At 31.6% G+C, this 14,893-nt stretch overlaps 2 protein-coding genes across 10 annotated transcripts in view; one reads left to right on the forward strand and one right to left on the reverse strand.

The window, feature by feature from the left end:
• Pka-R1 (protein kinase, cAMP-dependent, regulatory subunit type 1) overlaps positions 1-14,893 on the forward strand; it is a 147,173-nt gene that overhangs the window by 21,610 nt on the left and 110,670 nt on the right. The window contains exon 1 of one of the 9 annotated variants that reach the window (XM_088227589.1): positions 14,190-14,628. The exons of 7 other annotated variants lie outside the window; for them this stretch is intronic. In XM_088227589.1, the coding sequence (XP_088083715.1) occupies positions 14,611-14,628 (18 nt within the window). In that variant the 5' untranslated portion in view covers positions 14,190-14,610. Of the gene's footprint in view, positions 1-14,189; positions 14,629-14,893 lie in introns of those variants that run through there. One more of the 9 variants, XM_088227591.1, reaches the window with a different exon arrangement.
• LOC148280921 (uncharacterized) lies at positions 1,105-3,186 on the reverse strand. Its single transcript, XM_088227594.1, has 2 exons — positions 3,023-3,186; positions 1,105-2,803 (listed from the first exon to the last, which is right to left on the reverse strand). Exons 1-2 carry the CDS (start codon positions 3,171-3,173, stop codon positions 1,950-1,952), a joined length of 1,005 nt encoding a protein of 334 aa, XP_088083720.1. The 5' UTR covers positions 3,174-3,186; the 3' UTR covers positions 1,105-1,949.

Below are 14,893 nucleotides of genomic sequence, written 5' to 3' on the forward strand. Positions count from 1 at the left end.
AAAAAGAAGTAAAAAATTTAAAGAAATTTGCAGGCGTTGCCTAGTTGGGGAAATATTTCAGTCAGATGAATCTCACCCACGTCAATAAAGTTTTCCGCTTTTTTGCTTCGTAGAAGTTGACAGAAGCAAGAGTTGAAGAAATGTGGATGTACTTAAACTAGCCAATGACGAGTCATAAGCCCGGTAAATGCCTAGACCCCCTATTAAAAATGTTTTTCCTCTGTGTTACAATAAATTTAGGTCTTTAACAAGATTTATTTAAAATTTATTGAATATTGTATACTCTACAAAACTATACTGTGACCGTACATTAATTTATGCCATATTTCTTTATCAAGACGCATTTTTGGCATGTAGCAATGTCGTTTATCGCATCGGTCAATCTTTTGTCTATCGTGTGTATAAAACTGCCACGCAATAGAAAAAACCTCTGCAATAAAGAAAAAGTAACACGCTAGAAGCTCGGAGCACAGAAATCTTCTTATATATTTTCGTCAGGTTCGAACCCCCGCGCTCCTGTAACTTACATATTAACGAACCAACGACTATCAGAAAATAGCTCTAAAATTGTAATATGTGCGTATATCATGCGAATTACTTTTCAAATATTACTTTAATGAATAATAATGTAAAATATAAAAACAACTTCTAATCGACCGTTTTGGGAAATATATTGAAATTTTCTGCGTTCAGTTTTGTAAAGCATTTGAAAGTTAAGAATATTTTGAGTATCCAATTTTTTTGTAGATAAGAACTGGATTCAACCCCCTTTGGGAGTTATTAATATTAATATTTTACAACAGAGATAAAAAACGCTTTATATAAGGGAATATAGAAGTCTAGCCTGTAACGTTACAAGTCTTCAACTTCACAAAGATCAAGAAATGGAAGAATTTAAGGAATATAGATGTTCAAATATAGGCAGAATGGTGAATGTTACACAGTATGTAAAGTTAACATTTAAACCAGCCGATGACAGGTCATAACCCCTGTAAATGCCTAGACTTCCTTAAAATGTTCTTAATGTTTGCTGATATTTATTCACTTAAAAGTTGTTAGTAAGTTTGAAAAAATGTATTTATGAGGTAGGTACGCAACAAATAATTAACAATTGCAAAAACAGTATTTATTCAAATATTTTATTAAAATACAAAACTATATCTAACATTTAATTTAAGTTGATATAAGTATATAACTATTTGGTATAAATCCATAATTTAAAAATAGACTTCGCAAATTTCATAAAACAGTATATTTTTTCATAATTTATTTACCTATAAAATGTAATCGGCTCAATTTGTCCCACTACTCTCCGCACTCAAACTTTTAACTAAAATTCAATAAATAAATTCGCTAAATATCACACAAAACATTTGGGAATCAGGCATTTTTACATAATTCAATTACCGCAGGCTATAAATGTAGCTTCACCTACATATTAAATAATACGAACATTGCATAATATTATGCGATATATATTATATTATGTAACACCTTAAAAAATAACTGCATCGTGCATCTTTAGTAGACTGATATCGACTGCGAACGTATTCTAATATCATTTCATGACACGGAATATTTAAAGTTTTGGAATAAAGTACTTATAATGAAATTCTATTCATAAAAGGCTACATAAATATTGCTACTTACTCCAGTCATTTGGTCGTTGATCTAGGATCACTTTATTTTAGATTTTTCGCAGTAGAACCAAAAAGGAATAAAGTACATACGTATGTGCACATATTGTTAATGTTTGTACGTATTTACGTAAAATATATTATTATTTCTAAATTGTAAAAGTAAAATAATGTAAATCGTCTTTCATATCACATAAATTTAGATTGTACAGATTTCAAAATATCGAATAAACTTAAAAAATATAACCGATTTTGGACACGTATATTACTTTGTATAATTTGAATATAGAATGTTCGTTTTGTACTAGGACACTAAGGCACTCCACCTATATATTCCGGCTTCCAAAGTTGGTCCGAGAAGAAGTTGTCTACTAGGTCAATATCCCGGCCAGGGTCCCTGGTCGGGTGCGCCGCGCCTCCGTTTGGGAACACGGGCAGACACGTGACGGACGCGGGGAGCACTAGACCTTCGGGAAGTAGGGTTTTGGGGTTGATGGCGAAGGAAGACTTCTGTTCAGCGGCCTCTTTAGCTAACCACTCCGCGGCCAGCCGGCACACATCGGCGCCGCTGCTCTCTATAATACGCTTCTTTTTCCCATTTTCGTCCGCAATGCTTTCCTCTAGCTTGAACTTCTTCTTCGTGGGGGCGTGCGTTGTCGCGTTGTTACCCGCCGAAGCCTGAATATAATTAGAAAACGGCTTACTGCATTTCATTTCCGTTTGCAATTTCCACGTTGCTCTCGTTATCGTGACTCTCTTTTCGCTGATGATATGTATAGTCGTAAAAGCTCCGAGACATACCTCTACGTGATCCCAATCAGGAAATGGCTTCAAAGATGAATTTTCTACTAACATATCTCGTTTTTCCTTAACTTGTACGTGCTGTCTTTCTTCCACTTGTCTCTTCATGTCGTCCTCCGATAATATTGGTATAAAGTATCGGAATCCCATCTTTCGGAACGGCTTTCCCTTCGTTGTTTTTTCGTCTCCCGTTATATGTTTGACTTTTATTTGAATTAATGACGATAAGTAATGATACTCGCTGTTGCGGTTTTGTATTGCCTTGAAGTACATACACACTTTTTGTATTAGAGGCGGCGTAACTCTTTCCGTACATTTCTGTTGACACTGGCATAATATTTCCGGAATACTGAAAGTGTTTGGATCTGGAAGTAAACAAAGCAAAACTTACAAAACGCACAAGTCACAGTTTAGTACACAATATCTGCTCTAAAAATAACTGTGAATATCGAAAAATTGACCTTTGTAAATGTTTTTAAAAATTAGGTCACATAGTATTTTCCAAAATGCGTTGACGTCACATCTTTGATTATTCTATAACCTATGAAACATGAATCTTAAAAAAAAAGGATTTTTTCTCTTACCTGTTGAATATTTATCTTTAGAGTTTTTTCCAGATGATGTGGTGCTGTGAGAAGAGTTATTACTTGTATTTTTCTGATCTTTTTTAACTGAACGTGATTGTTTTTGTGTATTTTCAGCGTACGAACCTTCATCATTATAACCGCCCGCCATGTTTGTTTGACAATTCAGTAATTCCTCATTATGAACACCGCGGCGCTAGTGCCACAAGACAGCTGACAGCACACTACCGACACCTAGCGGAATATTTTAAACTAAAAATATTACGATGTCGGTAATGAAGTTTCCATGATTTTATCATATTGTTAGATAAAATTTATATTCAAATTGATTATGAAACTAATTAATGCAACAGTAATATTATGTTGGTATATTCCATATACGCATTAATAAAAAAAGGTATTTGGATAACACAATATTCATCGTTTTTTTAAAAACATTAAATGTTTTTTTCGGAATACGATTTTTCTTAAGGCTTTAATTTTGTACATTTAATTTAAGTTATGTTTATGTGTAATCAAATTAACCGATCATCTATTTTATGCATACTAAAATGAAATATAGCAACATATCGTTTTAAACAAGTGGGTAATATTGTTTTGATATTTCGTCTATTTTGTTTATTTATTAATAATATACACCGCACGAAGTGCCTTTTACCTGACAAAAATACGTATTTGATAGAAATAAGCACTTTAATATAAAGCAAACAAAAAATAAATATAAATTACATATATATATAAATGTAAAACACTCCATATAATAGGTACAGAAAAGAACTAGTGGGTTTGATTCAGAATAAAAGAGAATAGATGTTTTGTCTCTTTTTTCTCTTTATTTATCGTCATCAAATCAAATGCAATTTCTACTTCTTTTATCTTCCACGACTCCTCATCAATCTCCCTTTCCTTCCCACTTTCTCCTTTTTTGTCCATATTTCTTTTCTTTTAATTTAAAGTATATTTATTTTTCATGTAGTTTAAACCATCCTCGCTTTATTTTAGTATAATTAAGTATATATATGTTATTGGATAGCAGGACGTCCTTTTTTTATAAATACATTTTTTATAGATTTTTTTAAAATAATTTAATCTGTACATCTGTTTGTAAATAAATAAATACATATTATAACACTGCAGTTCTGTATAAAAAAACATGCTAACAGATTATATTGAAAAAATAATAAGGAAAGGTTGTGGTCCCGTGGCTAGTGTCTCGGACTCGCGGACCAAAGGTCCGTCGTTCGAATCCCACTCTACCCCAACTTGATTCCATTTTCTAATAGTGAGTTATTTACAACTCGTTGAGAATGGCCGTCAAAATTAAATATTTGGGTAAATCATAAGAACGCAAATATTTCATTTAAAAAAAAAAATTATATATATATTGAAACAATATGCACATATATATTTTTTTTTATAATTAAGAAGAAAAGGAGAAGTATACGCTTTAACATACGTATATAGAATCTTAGTAGTTTAAATATATTTATATTTTTTTAATGATAAAAAATTGCAATCCAATAAAAGTATACTCGTACGCATAGAAAGCACATTAACCTACCAAATGTAAATTACCATTCACTTTCTTTGAAATGATTAAATTGAGTTGATGTATATAAACTATACTTTACGTTAAAAATATCAGCTTCGGAGCTTTCATCATTTTCACGGGAGAATGAATAGCTATTGCCGAGTACATGAAGTCGATTCAAAATAGCATTATAAGAGTATACCGTTCGCTAATTGTTGCAATTAAACGGAAGTACTTGACCAGCCATTCGTCCGGGTACCTTGAAACGAGTGCTAATAGTTTTGGGCAGCTCCATGTACAGTTAACAATCTTAAATAAATTTAATAAATCAATATTTTTTCTCATTTCCGTTAGTTTTAAACAGTTATATAGTAAGCCATGATTAATAAATTCGTATCTAATACCGAGTTTAAGGTTTATGTATCTTAATTATTCAAAAAATCCTTTCATGAGTACATTGCTGTGAACTATAATACAGTCCATAATGTAGAATTGTATTCCAACTGGGTCCTAAATAGAGCTTTCTTTCTGTATATAATGTGTATTCTCATTTGTCCTCGGCACGTTATTATTATTTTAATAACGTGCCGAGTATGGAACAAGAAGCAGAAGATCTCCGGATTCAACTAAAAGTCATTCGTAATAAACGTCCAATATTGATAAATGTATGCACATAATATCTTTCCCCGTCTGATAGCGAGGACAAATATTCAAATTTTTAAAAATAATGTCAGATCTATTTCTGTTAACTAGAACTAGATAATTTGTCATTTAAATGACAAAAAAAATCGTACCAAGAAATTGATTAAACGTTGTTACGCAAAGTATATAGAAAATATTCAAAAAAATATTACAGGTAACACAGGTAGTATATTTCAGATTTTTGACAGCCGCTATAAAATTTCATCAAGTTTACCTGATAAAATGTATAGCGAAGTTACAACGGATTCCGGAATTATAAAAAAAATTGCAACCGGTGGAAAAGAAATTAGCGCACTGTTTACTGATTATTTCAAATCTGTATACAATGCATCTCACGATTCTTTCACATTTTCGCAGCAGGATATATTTACAGGATTATTGTCTATCACATCATATCATCTTTAATAAATCTATTGATTCTGGTATTTTTCCTTTGTTATGGAAAACTGCACACATCTCTCAAATATTTAAAAACGGCGATAAGGAGGATGTCAGAAATTACAGACCAATTGCAAAATTATTATGCCTTATCAAGATTCTTGAATCTCTTGTACATGATATATTATTCTCACGTGTTAAAAAAATCTATTCTATCAGAACAACATGTTTTTTTCCCCAAACGATCTGTCGGTTGGTTGGAAGAAATTGCCATTTGGCAATAAGCCCGCCAATGTACAAATAACATTATGTACAAAAAGTTAAATAAATAAATAACAACAAATCTTATCCAATACACTAAATTTTTAAGTGACAGCATCGATAACAATTTGCAAGTTGATGCCATATGTACAGATTTCTGTAAAGCTTTCGATAAGGTCAATCATAATCTTCTACTATTGAAACTTTACAAATTTGGGGTGGATAGTTTACTATCAAATCGGTTTAAAACATACCTCACGCACAGATCTCAAATTGTTGTAACCAATGGTTTTTCAGGCTCTCATTATTCCGTATCCTCTGGTATACAACAAGAATCCAACCTCAGACCTCTACTCTTTCTGATATTTATAAATGAGATTGCTTTAAAAATTAAATTTTCCAATTTTATTTTATTTGCGGATGACCTTAAAATATTCAAAATTATAAAATCAATTGATGACTGTCATAAACTACAAAATGACCTAGATTCTTTGTTATCTTGGTGTCATGAAAACTACTTATTTTTCTATAAATAAATGTATGTCTATTAAATTTACAAGAAAAATAAATAAAATCGTTTTCAATTATTCAATCGACAACACAGTTTTAATGAACGTCGAGACAATTTGTGATCTTGGGATACTTTTTGACAACAAACTTAAATTCAACCATCACATGTTCCACATTTCCAAGAAAGTGTCCAAAATCTGTAGATTTATTTTGCGAATATCTAAGCCATTCAAAAGCCCAAAAATTGCAATTACATTGTACAAATCATTTGTCGTAGCTTGCTTGAATTTAATTCTATAATATGGTGTCCTAGTTATAATATTCATATAACGCGGATTGAATCGGTGCAACGTAAATTTTAAATCGTTAATATTTCGAATCGGATCAAATACTTTGATTATTAACTATCATGATCGTTTAGAGTACTTTTATATCTTCAGTTTAGAATTTAGAAGGATTTTGGCTGGTTCGATATTCTTGCACAAATTAATATCTAACTGTATAGATGCCCATGATATCTTTGCTTAGATAACCCTTAATGTACCTCGCCGTAACTTGCGTACCAATCTTGTCTTTGCTGTGGGATATTATAAAACATCGGATTATTTTCTCCTCTGCCAAGGATCCTCAGAACAGTGAACGAAATCTCATTAAATGGTACTGTCGATGTGTTCCTACAGCAGGGGCAACCATTCAAGAAGCAAGCGGTTTTGTCACTCGTGACTCGCGATGACACACTTGCCATGTCCGCCTAGATTATGCCATATAGATACCTTTTGTAAATTCAAATAGATTTTAAGATTGTTTAGATTAAGTGTTATATATACTCATGTATGTCAATCTGTTAGGGCTTACATAAGCCTGTTGATTGGCTTAAAAAAAAAGACACTTACATTTTCACTATGTATACATGGCCAGCCACTAAACGTAAAAACAATTATGGTGATAGAACATAAAACGAACCTTTAGACCGATGATATAAAAGTTAATAATGTTCAGTAAAATGTTAACCGTTTTCGAAATATTAAATTTTTACAGTTTTTTTCCCTTGGTTTCGCTTAAGTTCCCTAAATTTATATTTCAGTGGATAAATATTTTTTTTTTTACATAACAATAAGTATCTATTATAATACATTCTAACGAAAAAATAATGAGATCTATCGCATTATCTAAAGTATTTTTAGTTTGAAAGTATAAAAATCGTCTATTTTATTAATTATTTTAAAACACCGGTATTTTTATTCATGGTATTTTATAAATTTATAAATTTTAGGTAACTAAAGCGAAATAAAGGGAAAAAACAGTAAAAATTCTATATTTCGAAAACAGTTCACATTTTACTAAACATGATTCGGTACCCTTTATTTTATAGGTCTAAGGAAGTTCTATCACCACATTTTTTTACGTCTAGTGTCTGGCCAACCTGTATAATGTACCCATGCTAACCCTATTGAATCCTTCTTAGATTAAATGTAAGTAATTAATCAAGGTAATCGATTCAGACTTCAGTTCGGTTAGGACGGTGTGGGTTACTTATAAAACTTCCTGTTAAGCCCACATTATATCTTGATCTTAGATTTACGACGTAATATCTATGTGATATTTATCTTGGATATTATAATTATGTATGTGTATACGAGGGTAGGTCTAAAAATTCGCAGAATGGAAGGGTTGCCGGAGGGGTGGAGGGTTATTATATACATAAGTAAATAATAGCGTGTCTCGTCACTAGTAAATACCAAGTATTGGCATAAATCAGTAATTAGTTTCCAAGGTACACCAATAAATGAGTCAAGGCAGAAGAAAAACGGAGTATGGATGAAATTGAGTTTCCTTCCGTCATTAAATTTCTCACTAAACATAAAATACAGTCTATAATTTTGGAAGGGAAGATGTCTACAGTATACCTCTTGTCCTTTAAAATCCGTGATTTTTAAATAGAAGTCTTTTCTAAGATGGCAGAGAGTCAATTGAAGACGTTCCCCGCCCTGGGCTGGTATTATGAACGCAATTTAAAGCGTTTATAGAACTAAATACGCGCCATAAAGCGTTAAAATTTCGTTCGTAATACCAGCCCTGGGGTGGTATTCTAAACCTTTTCTACCCTCAGGGAGTGACTAATTTGGGGATTTTTATTTACTGACACTTTTACTGACGCTTACACTTTGCTTCCTATACAGCCACACTGATGATTAAACGTCAAATAAATATGACCACGTGAAATCCAACACGATGATTTCCATTTAGAACATTATTGAGACCTTAAGCATTACCCAAAACACTTAATTAGTGTGAATTGACCAAATTTGTTTTTAAACAGTTTTATACCTACTTCATTTGACGTCTAATTATCGGTATGGGCATTTATGAAGCAAAGTTTATTCCCCTACAAAAAATAATGTAATCGTAGACGAAGACTTAAAACTTGTAAAAAAATGTAGTCAACATAGACATAATACGAGAATATCAGAAAAATATAAAAATAAACTAATTTCTAAAACAAGACAAGGACAATCAAGACTAATAAACCAGGGACTGAAATTATAAAATAAACTACCAGACAAAACTAAACAAAAGACTTTTCAAAATATGTAAAAAATATTATTTTGAACAACAGAGTATGAATAAAAAATGTTTATATTATTTTTGTAAAATGAATGTAATAATCCGTAAGGGTTAATAAATAAATTTTCAAATAAAAAAAAAAACCCAAATTTCTTTCTTCTCTGCCTCCGCGATAAGATCTAATAGCACCCGGCGAAGCGTGAGCTGGTTCACGACAGCAGGTATATTAAATTTTGTTGTCGCAGCGCAAATGGATTAATAAGGAAATGGAGTGAATGGACTCACCTTTTTGTAGATTTTTCTGATTACCCTGGAAAACGGCGGCAAAACTCCACACTGTTGGTATCTTCGTTTGCTTTTGCCCAGTAAATTTATTTTTGTATTTTTTTATATTTTGCGCTGCGTTGGGTATCGAAATCGATTTAGTGAATGGACTCACCTTTTTGTAGATTTTTCTGATTTCCCTGGAAAACGGCGTAAAGTTCCGTGTGAATAGTTTTAAACCATGAAATTGCCAATGCAGTTTTATAAATATAAAGAACGTGTGTTGGTTACAATATTGGCTACTTGGCGAGTCTTATAATTGCTTTTTTGGATCTTGAATGCTTTTATTAAAATTCTTCATCCGCTTTAGATGTGATTTTCTTTTCTATTGTTTTAGATATTTTTTATTTTTCCAGCTTAGAAATGATATTGCCTCTTCCTTGTCGAATGTATCATAATTTGGAATTTTATCATTCCACGCATCACACCATCGTATTAGACATTCAGTTTTTGTATTTTTTTCATGCATTTTTTTTTGTTTGATTACGATTACTTCCTTCTTGACAGCTGTCGTTCTAGACATTTTGAATTTGAAAATGTAGAAAATATAAAAAAAATATAATTTAATATTTCACCGTTTTTGCTTGTATATGTAATTTTTAATACTATTTAAATGTTATTTGTGTTTTTTTCTTTTTATATACTTTTTTTGGCTTGTATACATAATTTCAATTTTTTCAACGTTTTTGATAAAAAAAATTAACCTGTATTGGGTGTGCGCATATTTTGTTAATTAAAAAAAATGATTTTATTTTGTACTAGTTCAGTATGTATATATACATCCATGTAATTTTTAAACTTTTTCAATTTTCTTTCCCAGATTGCATAATGTAAACATTATTTTGAATTTATTTCCATGCCTAGTATTCTGTTTATTCTGTTATTTTCAAGTATTTTTCATACCCTTTTTAATTTGTAGTATATCATAATTTTAATTTTTCTGCTTTTGTTAAATAATATTATAGTTTAAAATTTAAAAACGTCTCTAAAAAAATTATTATCTGTATGTCCCTAAATGAGTTTTTTTAAAAAAAACTCCTTGGGAATATTGTATATAATTATGTATAATATGTTTTCAATATAATAAAAATAAATAAATAATTTCTATAATTACCGTTTCTTATAAAATGAACGGTAAAAATGGTAATTAGATAAACTGCATATCTAATTAGAATTTGGGACATTTTAATATATTACACCCTCCGTAAAAAAAATGTAATTTTGTAAACCTAATTTGATGAAAGTATAAATATATTTTGTTTAAACCAATACTTTATTTTATTTTTAGGAATACAAACGGTATGTAGAAATTCTTCAAACGAAATCGTATTTTCGAAAACAGATCTGTTGTTTCGGCGGTTAAACTACTATTTGATACATGTTCTACACGGTTCATGAATGAGGATCACCGCCGATCGATAAGAGTATAATAATGAGTCGAAAACACGCGCGTGGGCATAATAAATTGATAAACCGTCTTCATGAATGGTAATGAGAGGAAACTCAAAGACGTTTTTCTAAACGCTATTAAATCAAATAAATGGTCTTAATCAGATCAAATTTTAATTTAAACAATAATGAAAATTCTATTCAACAAATTTGTAAAAAAAAATCCGATCTTCAAATTAGTTTTTAGACAATTTGCAAAAGATGATTTAAATCCGGGACTTGGAACACATATGGTCATATAATAATCGATGGATGAAATATTTCTATTATAAAACAAGTAAAAACATTAGTTGTGCTTTGTAGAGTATAAGTATATGCTTATAAAGATCGAGTAAAGTTTAGTTATGCCAAATTAATTGATCATTGCCATCCGCCGTGCAAAATGCACGTTTTCAAAGAATGCCCTTTTACTATACGACATAAAAGTATAGAAAAGATAATGACATATTATTTTTTACAGTATTAACTTTGAAGTTGCTGTCGAACAATACGTTAGTGAGGAAGTTCGGTGATTTTTTAAATGATTTATTTAGTATTGAACTAAGCCAAAATAAAAAAAATATATAATTTTATGTATCGTATTATCATCGCCATGATTTTTTGAAGTTTTGTTTTATTACTCCCCCCGTGATATTACGAGTTATCTTCGGTGAGTTGTGCTGAGAATTAAAATTAGAACCCCGTGGCGTCAAAATACACAAAACGTTGAAAAAAATGGCTACCCGAAAATCGGAAATCTATCACAACTCGAAACAGCGCTGTAATTGATTGGTTGATTCACAAGCACCTGTGACATAGTTCAAAGCAGTTCATTTTTATGATTTTTTTCATGCATTTTCGAGTAACCTTGCAGTACAATTAAATGCTCTTATTTTTACACCGTGTAAGAAAACATTTTATAATCCAATTTCCCATAGCACTGAACTTCTTCATTGTTTCACGTTGAATTGATTGCGTGATTTCCTTTCAGAAGGCGTTTGGCTTTAGTATGCATTAAATCTTTAGAAATATTGAGTTTTATGTAGATTCAAAGCGTAAGTGACCCCGGGAACAAAATCAGTATTATCCTTTTTAATATAATGATTTTTTTCAATACATATGTTTTGCTACGAATACAAAATATGACATGCTGTGCCGGAAAAGTCATAAGCAGGAGACGAAACTTTTAAAAACATATTTTTAGTATGTCCAAATGAAAGTTTTAACTACTTCACAAACAAGAATATTTTGAGTTTGTCCAAATTTTTGTAGACAAGAACCGGATTCAACTTCCTCGAGAGCTGTTAATATTAACATATTACAACAGAGATAAATAACATTTTAGAGAAGGTAATATAGAAGTCTAAGCATCTACAGGGCTTATGATCTGTCATTGTCTGGTTTAAGTGGCCACTTTACACACTGTGTAACATTTACTACTCTGCCCATATTTGAACATCTATATCCCGTCAAATCTTCCATCTGTTGATGTTTGTAAGTTAAAAAGCTGAAACCTTATGCGGGTGAGATTCGTGTAATTGAATTATTTCACCTACATACTAGGCAACGACTGAAAATTTTATTTTTTCATTTTGTTGATAAATCCACCTCTTCCATGAAGAAGTATAGAATGTAAATGTTACACAGTATGTAAAGTGGCCACTTAAACCAGCTAATGACAGGTCATAAGCCCTGTAGATGCCTAGACTTCTATATTATCTTATCTTAAATGTTCTTCATCTCGGTTGTAATATGTTAATACTTCACAAAAGTAAACGAATGAAGTATTTTTTTTCAAACATAGGTAGAATGCTGAATGTTACATATGTAAAAATGGCATCTGAAATCAGCTAACGACGACACATCATAAGCCTTGTAAATGCCTGGACCTTCATATTCCTTTTTCAAATATGTTCATCTCTTTCTTAATAAGTATATGATACTTTTTATATTTTTGAATAGAAAGAACTGAAAAATAATACTCGCCTTGTTCTTGAAAAAAAGTATTTGAAAGCAATATTTTTAAAAATGTAATTTTTCGTTTGATCGTGATTTTAATTAAAAGCGTTTAAAAATTATTAATCTATCCAATAATCTAGAACAAGTTTACTGTATCAATATGGATATTATTAATTATCTACAATTCAATAATTATGCATAATATTGTATCCACTATTTCATAATGTTTCTACGCTAATTGAACCGTTATGAGAATAAGGATATGCATATTAAATTTTTGAAGAGTTCCAGTCTGAAAACTTCAATATTTTTTAATGAAATTAATGCGAACGTTGAAGTCTTAGAACGGGCGCAGCAACCTCCTATAACGAACGCGAGGCGGTTGAGGGTGGGGCGGTGGACCTGGCCTGGACAAGTGCTGCGGATGCCTCAGGAGAGCTTAAATTGTCTCTTCTTCACACCGGCGGGCTTCTGCTGTCCTTGAAGGCCGTCGATAACGATCTTTCGGCTTTGTTCTCAGAACTAAGGAACACAGGATTGACGTGGGATAAGGCGAGTTGGCTAGCGGTAGGGTCTCCCGGAGGCATCTAGTTATCTCCAAACGCTCTATTTAAGAGCCGATGTGGAAAAAGTAAGAAAAAGAAGGCCAACGGGGTTATGGTCCCGTGGCTAGGTGGCGGATTCAAAGATGAGAGGTCCGAGGTTCGAACTCCGCTCTACATAACCTGATTCACGTTTTCTTATAGTGAGTTATTTAAAACTCGTTGAAAGGACTCTCAAAATTGAAATACTTTGGTAAATCACAAGAACGCAAATATTTCTCTTTACCTACATTTATGTTTTTTTTTAAATTGAAAGCCGTAAATTAAATTAAACATAATTTATTCGTGAATTAGGACATGAGACTGCGTGCCTTCATAATATAAGACTTGTAAAATTACACCACTTTTACTCTTTATTAAATGTTTTAAAACATGTCTACAAAAAAACGATTAATCACATTGTATAAGATATTCTTTCCAGTGTGATATGTTCCCAAAGTAATTCACCCTCTATAGTTTTTGCCCCAAATTTTATACAAATTTGCAATAAACATATGTATGTATCACAAATCTGTCGTGTAAGTTTCTTTAAACCTTCGTTTTTTAGTTGAAATTTGAATAAGTATTAGCGATGTATTCCGCTCATAACGACCCATGTGTCCTTCAAAATATGTTATAATAAAATTATACCGTTCATAATATACCCTTAATCTTCACACGATGCCGTGCGCGAATAACATAAACTATTTCCGCCCCATTTCTCGCGTGTTCTCGTGTTCGTTTCCGCACATTCTGAGTGGCGTCCGGAGGTCCTCACAACAAACAGCCCTCCAACAGGTGGGTCCGAGTTTGCACCATTTTCCCTTCACTAGGGCATATTTCCCCTTTGAACTTTGGCTATAATATTATGTATAACTCGGGTCCCGGACCCAAAGCAGCGCTGCTAAGAGCAGAGGTGAGTGCCAGCGGCAGTAGGCGGCCGACCGTTGTATCGTGTGCTGTGTACTGCGTACTGTACCTAGATACTCCGCCCACAACTTACACTTTTCTTTCGAATTAAAAAACCTTCGAAAAATTATGTACATTTTTAATTCCATTTAACTTATTCCCCAAACTTGTGTACAAATTCTCGAAGCTTAATCGAGTTAGCGGTTTATTTTCTTTAAAACTTCTCATCTACGTTTTCCGCTTTTCAGTGGAAAATTGTCTCCTGAAAGTTCGAAGTTTTCTGTGACTTTTAATGGACAAAAAGCGAGGACTTAAAATCATTCGCGAAGTGTGTGAATACTTTTTAGACGTTATAGATTTATTGTTAGTGATTTAGTGTATGTTCAAGATTAAAGATATTATTTGTTTGGTTTATCTTTCAGTAATCCAGTTATTTCAAAATGTCGGAAGTTAAAAAGGTATAAAATTTATTTTATTCATTATGGTTGCTGTAAAAGTGTTATTAATTTATATAAAACGATAAAAAGCAAAAGTTTTTTTAATTTTCTGCGTTGTTTAATGATGTTTTATTTTTATTATGTAATTTAATTCTGAATTAATTACGGAGTTTCCAAGTAATGGTGTATTAGTATATTTTTGGTGTAGTGCAAATTAATTTACGCAATTAATATTTTTTGTATTTCATCGGTATTTTTCATCATCATCATTTCCTTTCCGCACCTA

Source organism: Micrasema longulum, unplaced genomic scaffold, assembly GCF_059751315.1.
Source record: "Micrasema longulum isolate JH-2025_06_02 unplaced genomic scaffold, ASM5975131v1 h1tg000511l, whole genome shotgun sequence".
In the NCBI taxonomy this organism is placed as follows: Eukaryota; Metazoa; Arthropoda; class Insecta; order Trichoptera; family Brachycentridae; genus Micrasema; species Micrasema longulum.